The 21991-nt window shown below is 41.3% G+C and overlaps 1 protein-coding gene across 1 annotated transcript in view; it reads left to right on the forward strand.

Moving 5' to 3' along the window:
* RSPH3 (radial spoke head 3) overlaps nt 1-21614 on the forward strand; it is a 50778-nt gene extending 29164 nt beyond the window's left edge. The window contains exons 4-10 of the mRNA XM_044291643.1: nt 4219-4360; nt 8023-8168; nt 9927-10130; nt 10646-10808; nt 11054-11140; nt 12883-12972; nt 21495-21614. Coding sequence (XP_044147578.1) covers nt 4219-4360; nt 8023-8168; nt 9927-10130; nt 10646-10808; nt 11054-11140; nt 12883-12959 — 819 coding nt within the window. The 3' untranslated portion in view covers nt 12960-12972; nt 21495-21614. The remainder of the gene's footprint in view (nt 1-4218; nt 4361-8022; nt 8169-9926; nt 10131-10645; nt 10809-11053; nt 11141-12882; nt 12973-21494) is intronic.
* Nucleotides 21615-21991: the final 377 nt, after the last annotated feature.

The raw sequence follows: 21991 nt of genomic DNA on the forward strand, positions 1-21991 counted from the left end.
TTTTTCTGCATCAATGGCGAGTAAAGCTGGACATGGATGAAGATGCAGATTGACGTTGTCAAGTATTGCCAGAACCTTGCGGATGTTATATAACGCTGATCTACCCTGAATAAAACCCACTTGATGTGGAGAAATAAGCCTAGGTAGAAAAGTGGCCAATCTGTCTGCCAGTATCTTGGAGATATATTTTAGATCATTATTGATCAGGGATATTGGGCGATAGGATGAAGGCAAAGTATAGTCGTTGCCTTCCTTCGGAAGAACTTTTATGTAGGCCGTATTCATATCCTGGGGTATCTCTTGTCCTTGTAAGATTCTATTATACAGTACTGCAAGAACCGGAGCAATCTGAAGGTTCAACGCTCTATAAAATTCGTTAGTAAAACCGTCAGGCCCCGGCGCTTTCCCGTTACTAGAATCCCCAATGACTTTTTGGACTTCTGCCGTTATAGGATTATTTAGGATCTCTAATTCCTCCTGAGATACCACAGGCAAAGACAGACTAGCCAGCCATGACCTTCCCTGGATTTCCGGATTCATAGTGGACGTATATAGCTCTGCGTAGAATCTTTTAAAAGTATTAACTATCTGTTTGGGTTTTGTAAGCAAAAAAACATATTTATCACTGCCGCTATTTGAGTAGTGAGTTTTAACCCTTTCGCTAGAGACGCTAGGAGTCTTCCTGCTTTGTTACCATATTTATAATATTTTGCCTCCTTTCTTTTCCCCTCTAACTCCTCTCTCTTCCTAAGCCAACTACCGTGGGCCTCCTTAGCCTCCAACCAGAGTGATTTGGAAGATATTGAAGGACATAGCAGATGCTGTGTGTAAGCTTTCCTAAGTACCTCTGTAAGCTCCCTTAATTTCCCATTTACCGTTTTCTTCCAATTGGCAATATACGCCATTATCTTACCCTTTAGTACTGCTTTCCCTGCTCTCCAAACCAACTGGAAGTCACTGGTGGGGGAGTTTTCACTCCAATACTCCATCCACCAGTGATTCAGCATGTCCACAAAGTTTTCATTAGAAGTTAGATCTGAGGGAAACCTCCAGAGAAAATCACTTCCTCTGGGAATAGAATCCGCAATTTCCAGGATCACTGGAGAGTGATCCGAAATTACTAGGTCTCCTATTTCCGTTGAAGTTGTGCGTTGTAGGAGTGGCTCCATGACCAAGAAGAAGTCAATTCGCGAAGAGTTATGAGGTTGGGAGAAATGGGTGAATTCCCTATCTTCTGGATGGATGGACCTCCAAACATCATATGCACGCAAATCAGCTGCCACTTTACCTAATATCAGGTCCCTGTGCCTAGGTTTAGGTTGGTGACTTGAGTTACTGCGCCTATCTTCTGAAAAGGACATAACCGTGTTCATGTCTCCCGCTATCATACAGAGTGGTGTTGAATCTTGCATGACCATACTGCGCAGGGCCTCAAAAAAGGTAGTGGTGTTCTCATTTGGTCTATGTCTCCGTTGCTAATTGAAGACGGGCATGAAGAAGTCTGCCCTCGTTATCCTCTTTGCTATCTATGATTTTACACTGTAAACGCCTATGAATCAAAAGCAACACCCCTCCCCTAGAGCCATCCGCCGGTGAGCCAATGACCTGGCCTACCCACAGACGTTGCATCCAGTGAAAATCAGCTCTCAACAGGTGAGTCTCCTGGAGTAAAGCAACGTCTGCGCGTAGTCGTTTCAAGTGACGTAAGACCATTATCCTCTTGTGCGGTGACTTTAACCCCTTCACATTCCATGTGATAATTTTGGTCATTGTTGTGGTCTATAGTGGATACTTTCTATAACGACCCGCTTCCCATTTTTAAGTAACGACCTTTGTACCTGAGATGAGAACCCAAAAAACCTTTTCCCTAGTAACAATGCCCCCCGCCCCCCTCAGTAACAAACCCCATATTGTTAAATTCGGACCTCACTTCTTCCCAACACAACATTACAGCACAAATTATTATCCCGCTGAGATAACATGCTGAAGCATTATTCCACCATTGGCCCCATATTGTTAAATTCGGACCTCACTTCTTCCCAACACAACATTACAGCACAAATTATTATCCCGCTGAGATAACATGCTGAAGCATTATTCCACCATTGGCCCTATGAAAAGGTAGAAACAATACGAAAGAACACTTGTAGAAGGTTACATTCGCTGCAACCGGACAGACGCACCGTCCCGCTCGGGAACAATGATCGTTGTAAATAAATCGGGTATGCCGGATAACGGGTCATAACTCAATCGATTCAGCTCCGGAGTGTGTCCTGACCCAATTCGATCAAACACTGTCGGCATATAATCGGTGAAAGTCATTTAAGGTATAATCTTTTCCAGTAATGCACTGACCTGTATCTCATTGGAATGAGTGTCCCCTATTGCTGTTGTCACGTGGCGAGCAATCCCCTTCAGCACGAAGAATATGTTGCAGGGCTCTCCTAGCCTCCTGTGGATCATCGTAAGTATCAATGGATCCCTCCGCATCATGGACTCTCAAGATCGCAGGGTAAATCAGCGCAAACTTCACTTGCGCCTTATAGAGATCTGAACAGATCTTAGAGAATTCTCGCCGTCTCCTGGTGACTTCCGCTGAGAAATCTTCGAATAGGAGAGCTCTTGAACCCCTTAATACCAGGGGTGTCTTATTATTTTTGTAGGCCCTAAGTATAGCCGCTTTTTCTGAATAATCGAGGTAGCGCACTATCACCTGCCTCGGTCTTTGATTGAGAGCCGCTTGTGTTGCCGATTCACGACTCTGTCTCCCCGTCAGTAACGGTGCTTGGCCATTTCTATGAGCCCTCTCCACTTTGCAGTGGGCAGGTAGGTTCAGTGCCTGAGGAAGTTCTTGCTCACATAACTTCACCAGCTCCTGCAGGGGCACTGTTTCGGCTATACCCACTAACCTCAAGTTATTTCTTCGTGAGCGATTCTCCAGGTCATCCAATTTCAGCAAGATTCTTTTATTCTCTTGTTGGAGTCTGGAGTAATCAGAACGGTAGTGAGTCTGGTCGTCTTCAATCACTGTAATCCTCCCTTCTGCTTCAGTAAGACGGCAGCCATGTTCGGCCAGGTCTTGATGGATCCGCGTCAGGGAGGCTGACACTGTGTTAGATAAAGATTCTTGCAGATCCGGGAGGATACGTGCCGCAACTTCTAAAGCTAGCTGCTTGTAGTTCACAGGGAGCTCCTCATTTTGATCCAACTCTCCTGCAGCCTCCTCTTCTGGTTGCATCTGCGGCATCTCTGCGAGGGCCTTGTGAGATTTGGTAACCTTCAGTGGTCCTTTCTGTTTGTTCCTGCTCCCCATTGTAACCAGAAACTGGTCCATATGAGACCATGAGCGCTCAGCGTGCGGTAGGTCCAGACCTTGAACTTTGTCAAGTCCGGTATGCCGGGGAGTCAGGTTTGTCAAGCGCAGGCTTTACCGGAGCTTCACTCAGCGCGACTTGCCATGTTGGCGCCGGAAACGTAACGTCAATTTTTGATTATTTTATAAATAATGGTGAAATATATTGTCATAAAGTACAATGTGTCACGAGAAAACAATCTCAGAATGGCTTGGATAAGTAAAAGCGTTCCCAAAATATTACCATATAGTGTCAGATTAGCAAAAATTGGCCTGGGATTTAAGATGAAAAGTGGCTCGGTAGTGAATGGGTTAGTTTACCTAGCCCATGTATACAATTGTCCAGAGTACAGAACTCATTAACTACTTCTCATTTAGACAAAAGAGGTTACATCCAGCTCACCTATATCATCCTGTGTAACGGTGCACGGGGCGGACCCAAGCCAGTCCTGATGTAAATCCACATGAACAGAAAAAACAGAGGTAGACGTTTGAACAATCCCGGTCTTTATTCACCAAAATATTCCAGATAAATACAGCAAACAGTGGCACTGGTTCCCACTTATTCCCAGTAGATTTACGCGTTTCGAACTATAGTGTTCTTAGTCATAATCCAAAGTGTTGCACATGCTCCAGATTGAAATAGTGTCCATCTCCGGTATCCCAACCCACAGGGAGGGGTTTGAAAAAACAGGGTGGACAAAGAATCAATTAGTAACATGTGAAACACCTGTACAAACATGCACACCCGTGACATATACTATCCATCTTAAATAAAATAAAAATACTATAATTCCCACACATTGGTGCAGTCTACATAATCATACACAAAGCATATTATATTGATTCCCTTACTTCTCATTTAGTCTGCTCAGCCAGATCCAGTAGAGATTCAGAGGAACCAAGAAGCCCGCAGAAGAGCACTTGCGAAGAAACGTGCAAAAGAACTGCTAAGATCTAGGTCACCAGAACCTGTGGAAGGCAGGAAACACATTGATGTTCAGACAGGTGGGAAGCATATTATTGCTTGTGATATTGTAGACTACTATGGGGAGCCTATCTTGCTTATAACTGAATTTTATGTGTGTCTCACTGTGACATGGCAGAAGATGTCATCAGTGAAGATCTGTGAACGGTCACTAGAATAAAATGCCATGTCCTCAGCTGAGCAGTGTGGTCCCCTGCCTTTCATGGCTCACAGACTCTCAGTGATTACATCTTCTGACATGTCTCAGTGATGTGTTTTAGAATATGCTTTAATATTAAAGATATCAGGCAGGATGAGCCTACGGCTTTATGTAGATAAAGAGGGTTATGGTTATATTAAAATGAAGAAAGATTTAACAGATTAGTGTATCCAGCTAAGACATTTGTGGGTTATATACCTTAGACCCTGGCCAATACATGTCAGATGGATTATTGTCTAGACTGAATGCAGTTGTATCCACCTTTGTATGGGTTATAGCCTTTGCATGTCCTAATATCAGCCCCATTCACTGACCGCAGACAGATGTGTAGAAAATGATGAGTGGTAAAGCCTCTTGGAGCAATAGCGGCGTTGCCGTTACACCGAGAGGCTGTGCTTTGCTCTGCAACTGCCGTACCCTCTCCATTTTGATTGACAGGGCCAAACGGTGAAAGCATCATCACTCCTGTCCCTGTCAATCAAAGTGGAGAAGGCATGCCAGCTGCAGTGAGAGCACAGCCTCTAGGTGTAACAGCATCTCCCCCGTTGCTCCTAGAGGCTCATTTGCATATATTAAAACTTCATTTTTCTCAGCAATGCGGGCACATATGAACAGGGGACCAACACAGATGTCTTCAGTTGCCAAGTGCACATGCAACAGGTCAGCCAGTTTCATAGATACAAATCTGCGGACAGGTCCTTTAACACCAAATTCGGAATCTAGCATCTGAGGAAAAAAAAAACTTTTACACAGAAAAAGCACAGGACAACGATTGGGAACAAACCGTTTGTTCCTGATAATTGCCTGATCTTTGATCCGAGCTAGAGATGCATTTTCATGCAGCAATCATCTTCTTTGAGGATAAATCATTGCTGCGGTGTTCATTAATCCTCATACAGGTTCATTGTTTGCTGGCAGCAGATCTCTATTTATACAGGAAGATGTGCTGCCCACAAACAATGATCATATGTTGCACATGAAAAATCGCTGACCTCGACATAGAAGGTGTTTGCTGTGGGTGAGGGAGCCCATCAAGTCCCCGTGCTGCTGTGGCGGGGACCCGATGGGTGACAAGGCAGCCCGATGCTGTGCAGAGGCTGCCCAATGCCTTTCACGGCATCAGGACCTGCCTTCTACGGGTGCAGAGGAGATCCAGCCTCAGGCTGGGTCTCCTTGGCAACCTGTTAGTGTATTACTCTGTGTAATACACTAAACAGCAATGCATTTAAAGATTTATTATAATGCATTGCAGAGGGGATCAGACCCCCGAAAGTTGAAGTTCCAGAGTGGGACAGAAATTAAGTTAAAAAAAAAGTTAAAAAAGTGTTTTCAATAAAAAGATAAAGTTTCAAGTAAAAAAAAAAAGAAAAAATGCCCCTTTCCCCAGATTTTATAATAAAAAAAAAGAAAATCGCACATATTAGGACCGGCTCTATAAATATATCACTTGATCCATATCAGCACCATAAAAAAATAAAAACTGTGTAACAAAAAGTGCAACACCAAGCGATCAAAAAGGCATATGTCGAACAAAATGGTACTAATAAAACAGTCACCTTATCCCACAAAAAATGAGACCCTATATAAGAAAATCGCTCAAAAAATAAAAAAACTATAGCTCTCAGAACATGGAGACACTAAAACATAATTTTATTCTTTCAAATATGCTATTATTGTGTTAAAGTTAAAAAATAAATAAAAAAATGTATACATATCAGGTATCTCCATGTCCGTAACAACCAGCTCTATAAAAATACTACATGACCTAACCCTTCAGGTGAACACCATAAAATAAAAACTGTGTCACAAAAAGTGCAACACCAAGTGATAAAAAAGGAGTGTGTCCCCTAAAATGGTACCAATAAAACTGTCACCTCATCCCGCCAAAAGTGAGACCCTACCTAAGACAATCAGTCAAAAAATAAAAAAAGCTACGGCTCTTAGACTATGGAGACACTAAAACATAATTTTTTGGTTTCAATAATGTTATTATTGTGTTAAACTTAAATAAATAAGAAAAAGTATACATATTAGGTATTGTAACATCCGTAACTATTTGCTCTATAAAAATATCACATGACCTAACCCCTCAGTTGAACGCTGTAAAAATAAATAAATATAAACTGTGCCAAAATTAACAATTTTTTTGGTCACCTTGCCCCATAAAGTGTAATAATAAATGATCAAAAAATCATATGTACCCAGAAATGGTACCAACAAAACTGGCACCTTTTCCCCTAGTTTCCAAAATGGGGTCACTTTTTGGGAGTTTCTACTGTAAGGGTGCATTAGGGGGACTTCAAATGGGACATAGCATCTAAAAACCAGTTCAGCAAAATCTGCCTTCCAAAAACGATATGGCGCTCCTTTTCTTCTGCACCCTGCCGTGTGCCCTTACATCAGTTTACGACCACATGTGGGGTGTTTCTGTAAACCGCAGAATCAGGGTAATAAATATTGAGTTTTGTTTGGCTGTTAACCCTTGATGTGTTAAAGAAAAAAATGGATTTAATTGGAAAATCTACAAAAAAAGTGAAATTTTAAAATTTCATCTCCATTTTCCTTTAATTCTTGTGGAACACCTAAAGGGTTAACAACGTTTGTAAAATCAGTTTTAGGTAACTTGAGGGGTGTAGTTTCTACAATGTAGTCATTTAAGGGGGGTTTCTACTATGTAAGCCTCACAAGGTGACCTCATACCTGAAATGGTCCTTAAAAAGTGGGTTTTGGAAATTTTCTTAAATTTTTTTAGAATTGCTTCTAAACTTCTAAGCCTTTTAAACGTCCTAAAAAAAAAAAGATATTTACAAAAATATGCCAATATAAGGTAGACATATGGGGAATGTTAAGTAATAAAAATTTTATGAGGTATCACTTTCTGTTTTAAAAGCAGAGACATTTTTTTAAATTTTTGATAAATTTTGGATTTTTTCATAAATAAAGGTGAAATATATTGAATATCATGAAGAACGGCTTGGATAAATAAAAGTGTTCCAAAGCTATTACCACAGTGATGTGACACATATCATATTTGCAAAAAAATTACCTGGGCAGGAGGGCGAAAACTGGCCCGGGGTAGAAGGGGTTAAAGGAGTTTTCTGATGCATTTATTAGTTTTAAGAAAGGGAAGCTATTCGAATATTTTCATCTACCCTGCTGGCCTTGGTTTTCCTTGCTGCAGCACTGAGATGCCAGTTCATCACATGTGTTTGTGAAGCTAATCACTGTCCTCAGTAGTCTTGAGCCGTATACCACTGAGGCCAAGTCATGACTGTAATGGCAGCATCTGCCTGTGTGATATGACCCTGATGGCATGTCTGCAGAATGTCTGATGGGTGGGGATCCTAATTATGGGACAACAGCATTAAATCTTTCAAATGGATGCACTGTGTATGGCGACGTCCAAGAGAATCTAATTATCATTAATATTGGCCTAGCAGATGGCTGACTTGTTATCCCTGTTCTATGTTGTCTTTGTTTCAGAGCTTTACTTAGAAGAACTCAGTGACCGTGTTGAGGAGAAGGACATAGAGTGCCAGACAGATGCCTTCTTGGACAGACCACCCACACCCCTCTTCATCCCAGCTAAGACTGGGGCTGATGTTGCAACTCAGATCCTGGAAGGAGAAGTAAATATCTATAACCACTATAGTGGTCTCGAAGTCCTAGGCAAGCGATGTACGCTTAAAGAGGACCTTTCACCTCTCCTGACATGCCTGATTTAATAGCTTCATGCATTCCCCATGTAATAACAATTCTGGAGCATCTATTCTTATGTCTGTATGTTGTTCCATTCCTCTATTATTCCTACTAGAAGTTATGGATGAATTGCTAGCAGTCTGCAGTAAGGGTACAGAGGGGGAGGTAACCAGTTGGGGGGTGTACCTGCACAGTCTGACAATGGCAGCCCTGATTGGATAGAGTGAGTCTGTGCAGGTACACACCCCCAATTGGTTACCTCCCCTCTGTACCCTTACTGCGGACTGCTAGCAATTCATCCATAACTTCTAGTAGAAATAATAAAGGAATAGCACAACATACAGACATGAGAATAGATGTTCTAGAATCGTTATTACATGGGGAATGCATGAAGCTATTAAAACAGGCATGTCAGGAGCGGTGAAAGGTCCTCTTTAAGCAAAAGCGAAACATGGCACTTTTGTGTTTTCTGCAATCCTGTTAAACAGCACAATAGATTATGTTGCAAAAGTCAGTATGTCTGCCATGTAATAACCTCAGTGTGAAATGACATGGCTGCAGTGCATGGTATTTATGCTGATGAATTTTAAAATATATTGCATTTCTACCATTTCTGATAATCTTTGGAAACAAATGACAGGCTACAAACAAAGGGACTGTCAAATTGTGTACACTGAGCATATCAAAGGATGTCTGATGGGTGGGGATCCCAATTCTGGGGCTAATGGCGGGTTTACACGTCCTAATAGTTGGGCAGATTATCATGAACGACCGTTCCGGCGAATGCTCATTCCTGACAATCTGCCTATTTAAAGGTGCTTGATGAACAAGCGAAATGTTTGTTTGTGAGGTGATCCTGTTGTTCGTGCAGGCACCTAAAATATTGTTTCTGGGCAGCTGATCGTGCTGTCTAAGCAGTGATCTGCTGCCCACAAACAATGCAGCTACATGAGGACGAGCGATCACAATAGCGATCCCTCCTCCTCATACTGTGGAGGTGATCTCTGCATGTAAATACAGCGCTCCACCACCACTGAATGATTGGGTGCTCCTCTGCATGTGTAATTCCACCTTAATAGCATTACATCTTTTGAATGTATGCACTGTGCCTTATGACCTCCAAGAAAATCCTCATGTTAACTACGCTAAATATTCAATATTGATGACCAATTCTCAGGATAGGTCATCAATATCAGATCGGTGGAGATCCAGCTACCGGCACCCCTGCCAATCAGCTGTTTGAAAGCACACAGCATACCAATCTCAGCATCGTACATTGTATAGTGGCTGTGGTTGGTAGTGCAGCCCAGGCCCATTCATTTGAATGCTTCTGAGTAGTACATAGGCCAATGAACCAATCAATCTGTAGCCTAGGAAGAGGCTTCAGCACATTGAATCGTGCTGGAAATCCCCTTTAATGCATAACTAATAGTGGGTGATTGATACCAGAAACTGACATTTTAATAGCAAATGTTATAAAACTGCAAAAACTATCCCAGACCACGCAACAGGTAAAATCTGTTCCTGGGATAGCCTTCCATGTCACATAAAATGAGTATAGGACGACACACATAAAGCTTTATGTAGAATTTGAAAGCAATTCATAATCGTATCTAAAGAGGTAAAATGCTAATATCGCTGCCCATGTTGTGGATAAGTATATTTTATATTTTATACTATTCTTTCAGCTTTTTGACTTTGATCTGGAGGTAAAGCCCATCCTGGAAGTGTTGATTGGGAAGACAATTGAGCAGGCTCTACTGGAAGTAATGGAAGAAGAAGAACTGGCAAACTTAAGGGCACAGCAGCGCGCTTTTGAGGAGCTGCGTAATGCTGAGCTTGCTGAGGCGCAACGACTTGAGGAACAGGAGAGAAGGCATAGGGAGGAAAAGGTACAAATCCAATAGGATCACTTAAAGGGGGTGTCCCATCTGGACATGTATGGCATAGTGATAGGATATCCCATAAATGTCTGATAGGTGCGGGTCTCACCTATGGCTGCCCTAACTACTTTGGAAGTCTTTGGATGTTAAATACTTTAGTATCTTGTATTCTAGCAGTGATACGTTTATTGGCTAACAATTAGCTTTCAGAGCACAGGCCGTAGATTCATGTGTAAACTGCCTGACAAAGGAACCTCTGTGCTCACATAGGTTTTTCTGGCTAACACGGTACCACGCTATTTTAGCTATACGTCAGCAGTGAAAGGAAAAAGCCAAGCATGTGTGGCATCCTCTCCTTTCACAGTGGGGTCCGTTTTTTGTAATAGGACACCTATTGGACATTTAGCGATATGCCATAAAACTTCAGATGGAACAACCCCTTTAAGACATTCCAATCAGTGCCAGCAACCAAATAAATGCCTAAGTATTTGAAATCTACAAGCTATCATTTCTGTTCTGTGCAGGAACGGCGGAAACAGCAACAGAGAGAAATGCTTCTGAAAGAAAAGGAGACTGCAGAGAAAGTGGCGGCTAGGGCGTTCGCCCAGCAGTACCTGGCTGATCTTGTTCCTTCTGTATTTAGCTGCTTGAGGGACAATGGATATTTCTATGATCCTGTGGAAAGAGGTTTGTAAAGGTGAAACAGTGCATTATTTATTAAAGGGATTGGCTGACAGTCTAAAGGTCCATTCACGCGACCGTTTACGTATACCTTTTTTTTGTAATGATATTTCTGTAATTCAAGACTTGAATAGATGTTGCCTGAAATCTACTGATCATAGTTTCATTTTATTGTGGGCTTTTTTCATGTTTGCCTTTCATTGTGTTTTATTCATACTTTCCACATAACAGTGTATTTATGTTCTTCACAGATGTCGAGACGGGATTCATGCCATGGCTAATGGCTGAGGTGATCAAAAAACTAGAGGGGAATGAACTGGGCCGGACCATGCTTGACAGTAAGATGGAATATGTTAAGTCAAATGTATTTTAGATAAGAGAAGAGGTGTCCTTATTCTGTCTAAAGGATGTAAGGGTCATGTCCCTCACTTTGGCCCTTGGATAGACCATTGGGCGTTATATGAACAGCCATTTATTTCAAAGCCTTTATAATTTTCTAACATTTGACCCATATTCTTTAAACAGGAATTCTCACTTAAAGGGAATCTGTCCCCAGCGACCTCCCTATCAAACAGTTATTCCAAATGGGGTGAAATTGGGGAAAAAAAAAAACTGCAGCAAAACTCATATGTATAGGTTTTTTAGGTCTAAATAGTGTAGAAATAAATTTAAACTTTGAAAAAAAGGCTTTTTTACATCACCACATTCTGACCCCCATAACTTTTTTATAGTTATATCTACTGAGTTGGGTGAGGACTAATTTTTTGCGGGTCAATCTGTAGTTTTTAGTGATACCATTTTGGAGTGTGTGTGACTTTTGAATCGCATTTTATTAAAAAAAATTGGGTAAGAGAAGCAATGAAAAAAGGCAAATTGGCTATTTTGACCCTTTTTTCAGTTACATCATTCAACGTATTGGAAAAATAATTTTAGATTTTAATAGTACAGGCTTTTTCGGTCGCGGTGATGCCCATGATGTTTATATTTTTTGTTATTTAGGCATTTATTTTTTTATTATACGGAAAGGGGCGTGATTTAAACTTTTTTATTTAAAAAAGAAAAATTTATATATTTTTTTAACAGGTTTTTCTTTTTCTTTTTGTAATGATATTGAAGCTCATTTTGAACAATCATGTATTTTTAAAATGAGTTTATTACCGTCTGTTGCTCGTTTCTTATGTTGGCCTGCAATCTGGCCGGCCATGACGCCCGCTGCACGTGCAAGCGGGCGCCATGTTTGCCTATCACTCCAGCGCCGTACATGTAATCCGCTGGTAGTGAAAGGGTTAAAACACTGTTTTTCTTTTGTGCATCCGAGGCTCCGTTCCTGAATTATAAATATGCTAATCACACCTTTTGGTGCAATGAGGGAGTCACCATTGCTCTTGTTGCACCCAAGCTGCATTCAGTTCTGTGGCCAGCCCCTCGTTGGCTGCTTTGATTGACAGGGCCAGACAGTGGCCAAGCAGGGAGTGAGAGGCTGGCCACATAAAGGAGTGGAGCTTGGGTGTAACAAGAGCAATGATGGGGTTCCGTTGTTCCGTGATCCGTTTCCGTTTTTGTTTCCGCGTGTCTTCCTTTATTTTTGGAGTCAAGTTTGCCATGCAAATGATAGGAAAAAAAAACGGACTAGGACGCGCGGACGCGGGTGACAATCTTGTGTGCCTCCGTGTTTTTTCATAGACCCATTGACTTGAATGGGTCCGCGAACCATTTTTCGTGAAAAAAATAGGACCAGTTATATTTTTTTGATGGACTGAAACCACGGATCACAGACGACAAACAGTGCATTAGCCGAGTTTTCAACGGACCCATTGAAAGTCAATGGGTCCGCCGAAAAATGGAACAGCGGACACGGAATGAAACAACGGTCGTGTGCATGAGGCCTAAGCCAAACGGCACATTTTTGTGCCATTTTGGCTACTAGCAGTACAGACCCATAGCTGTACTATGCTACCCTCGCACCGACAGATCCACTTTAAGAAATCATGCCACCATGATACTGTCTGATTAGCAGAGCAAAATTGCAGTCAATGGAAAATGATCTTTGTTTTAACTAATTTCTTCTTATAACTTCCAGTGTTAATCCGTGAAGTAATGGAAAAACGGATTGAGGACTACAGCAAATTGGAGCAAACCGAGTCATCTGATGTATAGGAGACATTTAAAGGTACACACTTATTGAGACTGGTGACACAGTGGCACTCTGCTGTGAGGGGGCAGACTGCTCTGAAGCCCCTTAAAGGGGTTGTCTCACTTTGGCAAATAGCATTTATCATGTAGACAAAGTTAATACAAGCCACTTACTAATGCATTGTGATTGTCCAGATTGCCTCCTTTGCTGGCTGAATTCAGTTTTTCATCACATTATACAATGTTCATATCCAAGGGTTATGACCACCTTGCTATGCAGCAGCGGTGGCCGTGCTTGCACACTATAGGAAAAAGCACTAGTCTGTGTGCTCCAACAGTTCCAGCCACCAGAGAGTCTAGTGCTTTTTCCTATAGTGTGCAAGCTCGGCGACCGCTGATGGATTGCAGGGTGTTTGTAACCATGGAAACGAATAGTGTATAATGTGATGAAAAAATGATCCAGCCAGCAAAGCAAACAATATGGATAATAATACGTTAATAAGTGCCTTGTATTCACTTTCTCTACATTATAAATGCCACTTGCTGAAGTGAGACATCTCCTTAAGGTTGGAAAGCAAAAGGGCGCCCCTACATAGGGTCCATTCACACGTCCGCAAAATGGGTCCATGTCCTATTGTCCGCAATTGCGGAAAAGAAAAGGCATTTTCTGTGAGAGTGCCAGTAATGTGTGGTCTGCAAAATGTGGAACGCACATAGCCAGTGTCCGTGTTTTGCGGATCCGCGTGCAAAACACATACAGACGCGTGAATGAACCCATATTCAATAGCCGATCGTTCGGATGACAGCTGTCTCTCCTGACTCCCTCCCGGCTACCCCATACAGTTTCAGCTCAGTCAAATGTGTGTGTGTATTCTATGGAAAAAGTGGATAAAGCCACTGCCAGACACCTCTGGCGGCTTATCTCCCGCCAGAACTAAAGGACCTGGTGAAAATATGAATTTCGCCAGATCCTTGTGTCCCCTGACATTATCTGTTGGGAGCTCCCCATACATATTAGAGTGTTTGGCTGAACCTGGGTTTGGCCAGCAAGAAACTAATGTGTATAGCTAGCTTAAGAATCTGTGCGATGTTGACAAGATCCAAATTGTGATAGCTAAAATGTGAAGGAGTACAGCACAACCCTATTCACATGAATGAGGCTATACTGGGTCGCCATGACACTGCTGTGCAGGGAAACTGTGAGGGAGAGATCTGCCAACACTTTAACCCCTTCATCTTGGGTCTTTATAGATGGCGCGATAGCCGCCGGCTGCCTGCTGCTAATGCAGCTAATGTCTGCGATCAGCGGTAATGCTGACCGCGGCCATTTAACCCCTCAGATGCCGTGGTCAAGATCAGGAGATCAGGGAAAGCGTTCTATGCATGTAATGAGTTACAACCTGTACTAGGCTTCTAGACTAATTACTTGTATATTACAGTTCAGGCCAGCAGGTGGCAACACTGAACTGTAGTATGCCTATTTCTTTAAAGAATAATGGAGCAAATTCCATTATTCTATACAAATTGCAATCTGATAATTGCAAGTTTGAGACCTAACAAAAAGTAAAAAAAAGTTTAGAAAAATGAAGATAAAAGTAAAAACAATACAAAAATTCATATTACCCCTCTTTCTCCAAAATAAAAAAACAATAAAAAGATTATGGGCATTGCCACGTGCAAAAATGCACATACTATTAAAATATAAAAATGTATCCCATACAGTGAATGGTGTAACGGAGGCATTAAAAAGTACAACTTGTCCCGCAAAAGTTATGGCTCTGGGAAGGCAGGGAGCGAAAAAACGAACATCACTGCATCAGGAAAGGGTGAAAACATATAAATCGCTAATTTAACATATAGGATACCAGTGCCGCACATCAGGGTAAAAAAGACCAACGCCGTACAGCTACAGCGCTCTGATCAGCTGCAGGGGTCGGCAGCGGTGAAAACTTTGATGCCGGCGCATTAACCCTTGCAAGTGCGGTATCCTGTGGGGTGAGGGGTGGCCATCGGGTCCCCGCGCTGCTGTGACAGGGACCCGATGGCAGGGAAGGCAGCACGATGCCTTCCTTAGGCCTCTTTCACACGGGCGTCATTATTTTGGGCCAGATAAGATGTGGGTGCGTTGCGGGAAAATGCGTGATTTTTCAGCGCGAGTGCAAAACATTGTAATGCGTTTTGCACGCGTGGGAGAAAAATCGGCATGTTTGGCACCCAGACCCGAACCCGGACTTCTTCACATAAGTTCGGGTTTGGGTTAGGTGTTGTGTAGATTGTATTATTTTCCCTTCTAACATGGTTAGAAGCCGGGCTGTGCGAACAAGTGGATTAAGGGGAGTTCAATTATTTTTTATTAATCCCTCCAGCCCTATTGTACTATGCATTCTGTATTAAGAATGCTATTATTTTCCCTTATAACCATGTTATAAGGGAAGATAATAATGATCGGGTCCCTATACCAATTGTCTCTTAGCAACCGTGCGTGAAAATCGCACCGCATCCGCACTTGCTTGTGGATGCTTGTGTCTTTCACGCAGCTCTATTCACTTCTATGGGGCCTGTGTTGTGTGAAAAACGCACAAAGTAGAGCATTCTGCGATTTTCACGCAACGCACAAGTGATGCGTGAAAATCACTGCTCATGTGCACAGCCCCATAGAAATGAATGGGTCCGGATTCAGTGCTGGTTCAACTCACGACGCATTGTGGGTTTCGTCATTCGTGTCAGCCTGTGAGATCCAGCCCCCTTAATCTCACAGGCAGGCATTGAAAAGGGGATCAGACACCCAAAAGTTGAAGTCCCAGAGTGGGACAAAAATAAAGTGAAAAAAGATGTCAAAAAAATAAAGTTTTGCAAAAAATTTAAAGTTTCAAGTAAAAAAAAAAAAAAAAAAAAAGGAAAAATATTGTAAGAAATAGGGAAAAAAAGGAAAGTAGACATATTAGGTATAGCCGTGTCCATAACGATCCAGCCCTATAAAAATATCACATGATCCTACCCGGCAGGTGAGCGCTGTAAAAAATAAAAACTGTGTCAAAAAAGCCATTTTCTGGTCACGTTGCCTCTGAAAAAGTGTAATATCAAACGATCAAAAAGGCGTATTTAGCCCAAAATTGTACCAATCAAACGTCATGTCATCCCGCAAAAATTGAGCCCCTACCTAAGACAATCGCCCAAAAAATAAAAAATAAATGGAGCTCTCAGAAAATGGCAACACAAAAACTAAATTTTATTCTATTCAACAATGCTTTCACTGTGTGAAATGTAACAACAATAAAAATGATAGACATATTAAGTATCACCGCGTTCGTAACAACCTGCACTATAACAATATCACATTATATGCCCCCTCAGGTGAATGCTGTAAAAAGAAAAGAAATAAACTGCCTAAACAGCCTCACAAAAAGTGTAATACCATGTGATCAAAAAGTCTTATGTACCCCAAAACGGGACCAATCAAACTGTCACCTCATCCCGCAAAAAATGGGTCCCCACATAAGACAATCACTTAAAAAATAAAAATCGCTCCTTCCGTTCTGAGTCCTGCCATGTGCCCCCACAGCAGTTTTCCACCACACATGGTGTGTTGCTGTATTCAGGAGAAAATGGGTAACAAATTATGGGGTGCTTTTTCTCCTGTTACCCCTTGTGAAAATGAAAAGAATTTGGGGCTGAAGCAACACCTTAGTGGAAGAAACAAAACTTTACATTTTCACAGCCAAGTGTTTCCAACTTCTGTAAAATGCTTAGGGGGTCAAAGTGGTCAGTACCCCTTTTAATATATTCATTGAAGGGTGTAGTTTCCACTTTTTGAGGGTTTCCACTGTAGGTATACGTCTGGGTCTCTTCAAATACAGAATGGTGCCTAAAAAACATTTTGGTAAAATCTGCCTCCAAAATCCATATGTCGCTCCATTCCTTCTGACCACTGCCATGTGCCCATAGAGCACTTTACCGCCACATATGGGATATTTCTGTAAACCGCAGAATCCGAGTACTGTATATTGAGGTTTATTTTGCTGTTAACCCTTGCTGTATTGAAAGAAAAAAATAATTAACGTAAAAAATCTACCATTTTCGTTTTATTCTTGTGGAAGACCTCAAGGGTTAACAAAGTTTGTAACATCAGTTTTTAAATAATTTGAGGAGTTTAGTTTCTAAAATGGGGTCATTTATGGGTGTTTTCCATTACATAAGCCCCTCAAAATCACTTTATAACTGAATTGGTTTAAAAAATTTGAACAATAGCTTCCAAATTTCTATGCCTTCTAACAGCCTAAAAAAATAAAAAGCAGACATATGGAGAATGTTGATCGATGACCATTTTATCAGGTATTACTATTAGTCTTAGGCCGAATGCACACGGCCGTGTTCCGCGGCCGTGAGGGGTCAGTGGTATGCCGGGCTGGATTCCTGCTGACAGCAGGATCCGTTCTTGCAATGCATTTGTGAGACGCATCCGGATCTGTCTACAAATGCTGTCTGTTTGCATGCAGATTGCCTGATCCGACAGGCAGTTCCAGCGACGGAACTGCTTGCCGGATCACTCTGCCGCAAGTGTGAAAGTAGCCTTATTCATTCAACAAAAATGAAGCCAAAATGGAGAAGCCATGAGTGTAAAGCTAAGTTCACCCCATGAATCATTTACCTGTACAACCACCTTTTATACAAAAAAAAGTATACTGTTCTTCAGGTCATCTCTTCATCATCACAATCAAGTGACCCATACAAGTGGTGATCCAGAGGATCCAAATCCCCAAAAACATGTAAAACCCTCCACATTCGTCAATAAAAAATCAATACTTTATTTAATCTTTTTAAAAACATGTACAAAAAAGTGGACAAAAACCTACGCATTTTGGATGAAACCTATCATCCTTAGCGTCCATTCACCCGTCCATATGTGTTCCATATTGATTACAGATCCGCAAAACATGAACACTGGCAATGTGCGTTCCGCATTTTGCAGACCGCACATCGCCGGCGCTCTCACAGAAAATCCCTTTTTGTTGTCCACAATTGCAGACAAGAATAGGACATGTTCTATTTTTTTGCATAACGGAACTGCGGATCCGTAAATGCGGATGTGAACAGCACATTCCGGCCCCATTGAATTTTTATGGATCAACACCCGTTCCGCAAAATTGCGGAACGGATGCGGACCCATTTTGCCGACGTGTGAATGGACCCTTAGTCATGGCATAAACTTTAGTGGTTTAATCAGCACATTAATGAAGGTATATGTTAACCCTATATGGTGCACATCTAATTGGATGTAGCAAACAACTATCATTGCTCTAATCATAATTCATACTGTCTGTGACCGCAGGAAAAAACTATCAATAAAAATACACTGTATCTTTATGTAAATTGGACCCCCTAGGGTGGCAATTTTCCGAATTGAGGCTCCACAAAGCTTCACGATTTCATACCCCACCCCCATTCGAACCTCATTACTCTTTCTATCCCAACCACTTGGAAGGTTCACATTACTGTTATGGCATGTCATAAAATTCTGCAATGCTGTCAGCACATTTCTAGTCCCTGGAAACTGGTATATCCCACGAATGCAAACTGTTTCCTTAATTGTCTTGTGGTACACCCCAGGTATTGCAATTTACATGTAGTACAGTTAATGCAATATACCATGTGTAGTGCCAGAATTGATGAAAGATTTAATTTTATAAGACCCCCCAGTACTATACGAGTTAATCTGGGGCGACTTAAACATATAACTTTCACAATGCACATCTTATCTTGGGCCACCACATTTGTATGAACCTACAGTATCCAATCAAGTATTGGTGCTAAACGGTTGCCTAAAATGACTGCTCTCTTAGGTACGAAACGGCAACCTGTTGATCACATTCATTTTAGGTCTACATCCCTGTGGGAAAGTATTTTTTGATAATACTAATGACTGGATAGTAGCCAACGCTACAGCTAGTGGCAAAAACCACTCCTTGATCCCTCTTCATAAGAGGTTTCTTAGGCTGGGTTTACATCGCGGTTTTGCTGTACGTCTAACATAAGCTTTGGGGAAATAAAATACGCTACACTTTTTCATCCCGCATTGTCCAGTAAATTCATACGTTAACGTATATATATATATTTTTTGGTGGAGCCTTAAGGTGACAGTAGCTACTGTATGGCATGGAGACATCCATTTAACATATACGTTTTTTGTATATGTTAAATGTAAGACAAAAACGTGATGTGAACCCAGCTTTATGATTTAAATAATGTTGTTGTGCCTTTAAAGAGAACCTGTCACCTCTACTATACTATCCTCACTGAGGGTTTCTAAATGTTCATTGTGTTACCCTAATCATAGAAATTACACTTTTAATTTCATTTGCAGACAAATTCAATAAGTATTATGAATTTTTGTACTTCCCGCCTTTTATGCAAATTAACATAAGAGTCATATCTTACTTGTGTGACCAGAGAAGAATCTTTATTTCAAGCTCTGACTCATCTCAGGGTAATTTGCATATGTATCAAATCGCTTTTTTACACAATAAAAGCACACAGAGCTATGGGGACTGGGTATTGCGGATGTGCTAGCGGCCATCTAGCAACCCATGTCCTCAGCGCTATACCCAAAATCCAGGTGACAGGTTCCCTTTAAACCTGCTTTCTTACCTGCTGCTGAGATGGTGTATGGAGAACAACCTCGCTGTAACAGGCAATTAGTCATAAGATCAAATTCTCTGGCATAATCCTCATTATATAACCATCCGGCTCCTGAATAAAGGGCTTTGTCTGAAAGAGAAATTGTACACATGCTTTCTCATTTTACTATTTAAACGAAAAAGGATTGTGACCCAACGGAACAGTTGAAGAACCATTGAGGGACGTTGTGTGAGGGAGAACCATTGGAAGTTTTTTCCAAACAAAATCCTTTGGAATCCTTTGATGGATTAAAACCAATTACATTTCATGCTCTCCGAAATTCACATAAGAATATGTTTCCCTTACCGATGAGACCTATATTCCCTGCCTGAACATCTTTGCCAGAGGCTTGATAGACCACTCCACACTCCAGCCTTTGGTACAAAAGATGCCAGGATTCCTTAAAGACTCAAGTAAGGTGTTGCGAGTTATGAATTCTCTGGTGTGGGGGAGGGGTTGTATTTGGGTGACACATGACGTGGTTGCCCTATACACTTCCATTCCCCATGATAGAGCCATGACTGCACTGGTGAAAGAGCTATATAAGTACTCAGGGTATTTGCATGAGCATAAACAATTTATTTTGACATATTTTTGTTGCAACACAATTACTTTGGTTTCAATGTTCAGTTTTACTCGAAAATACAGGGGTGCCCCATGGGGGCCTCATTTTCTCCATCATTATTGAACATTTAAATAAATTGATGGAAGGAGAATGTTATTTTTTGTGAATCTAATCCTTTGGTTACTAATTCCTATTGGCAACGTCAGACTGAAATCCCTTGGACCCATCAGAGTAAATGATTCGGAGGGCCCACCCTCTGTGTATTTAGGACCTTAAGTGCCCTGTTTTATTAGGGAGCCATTATTGTCAGAGCTTGGGCCCACCGTAGGATCCTTTTGGTTTTCTGGTGGGCCAGTCCGACCCTGCCCATTGGTATAGACAGTACACAATGAAGTCCTCCTCATCTGGAGATGGACATTGTTGGATTTTGTTTCCTACCTTATTAATAATACTGGGAAATATTTGAAATTCACCTAGTTTAGATTCTCACTCTATTTAGCTTTTTCATTTAAAATTGGCTGGTAATGATAAAACAAGTAAAACAGAAACTCAGTTGTTCGGGAAGGTGGTGTCAGGTAACTCACATGCTAGTAGTTGTCACCCGGGACCTGTTATGAGACATCTCCTAGTGGGAGAGTTTACTAGGGCAAAACACTGCTGTAGCAAGGATAAGGATTATGCCCGAGAATGTGATATTATGACTAACCTCCCGTTTCAGCGATTAGTCATATAAGATGTTATACTACTTAAAGGGGTTATTCCATTAAAACTATTACTATGCAATGGACAGAGTATTTCAAATGAAGTATTAGTGCAGTATACATGCAATAAAAAAAATATTACTTGTTTTTTGTGTACATTACATTTTCCTCTCTAGTAGTGTTATCCTTCTGGTCCACCTTCTCCTGCATTTAGTGATGGACTGACATGCTCAGTAGCTTCCGTGCCCCCTTCCCCTCCATTCAGTGCTAGTGTATTGATTTCATCATGAAGCTGCCTAGACACATTTCATTTATTTATAAATCATTCATCTCTACATCTAGTTTTATCTAGACAGTTGAGAAGAAAATTGTGAAGGCACTGCATCTACGGGGCTATGTGTGGGACTATTTTTTATGCAGGGGAGGAAGGGGTTTACAAGAAGTAATTGCAGTACATCCTGAAAGATGCAGGTGCTTGATCGTTTACTGCCCACCCACAGAAAGGGAAGGAAGTCATGATAAGTGAGTAAAATAACCGCTTTCATTTGAAGTTAAGTGTGTACAAATGAGAAAATCATTTCATGAATCCATGCTAAATAGCAATTTGTTTCTCTGCAGGGGGCACTGCAGCTACATGCATGCAACATCAAGCAAGCCACAGTGTGTACAACACAAGAAGAGCAGAGAGTAATACATTTCACCAGTGATAAAACAAATAAAATATTATTTTTAAAGTCATCAGTTACTGTATGATGTTTTCGGAAATATATTGTATGAACATTGTACACTTGTGTACTTGCGTAATATACCAAAATTACCTTAGTGTTAAATGTAAGCTGTCTGATTAACCATTTATTCACTTTTACTCCAATTTGTGACCCTAAAAGGTTGTCCAATTTTATTTACACTGATCAGCTATAGCATTAAACCCACCTGCCTAAGATTAAGAAGGCCCCCCTCCAATGGAACCAAGATTTCACTACCAGATCTTGTAAAGTGTCATTCATCCGCCTCTCCAGAAGAAGCTGTAATATGTATTTCTGGACGTTATATGACTTGTGCACTGTATTTTTGACCAGTTTCCCCCTGCAGGCCCCATATCTGATTGTAAGTTC

The sequence above is a fragment of the Bufo gargarizans genome, chromosome 4 (genome assembly GCF_014858855.1).
Source record: "Bufo gargarizans isolate SCDJY-AF-19 chromosome 4, ASM1485885v1, whole genome shotgun sequence".
Taxonomy (NCBI): domain Eukaryota; kingdom Metazoa; phylum Chordata; class Amphibia; order Anura; family Bufonidae; genus Bufo; species Bufo gargarizans.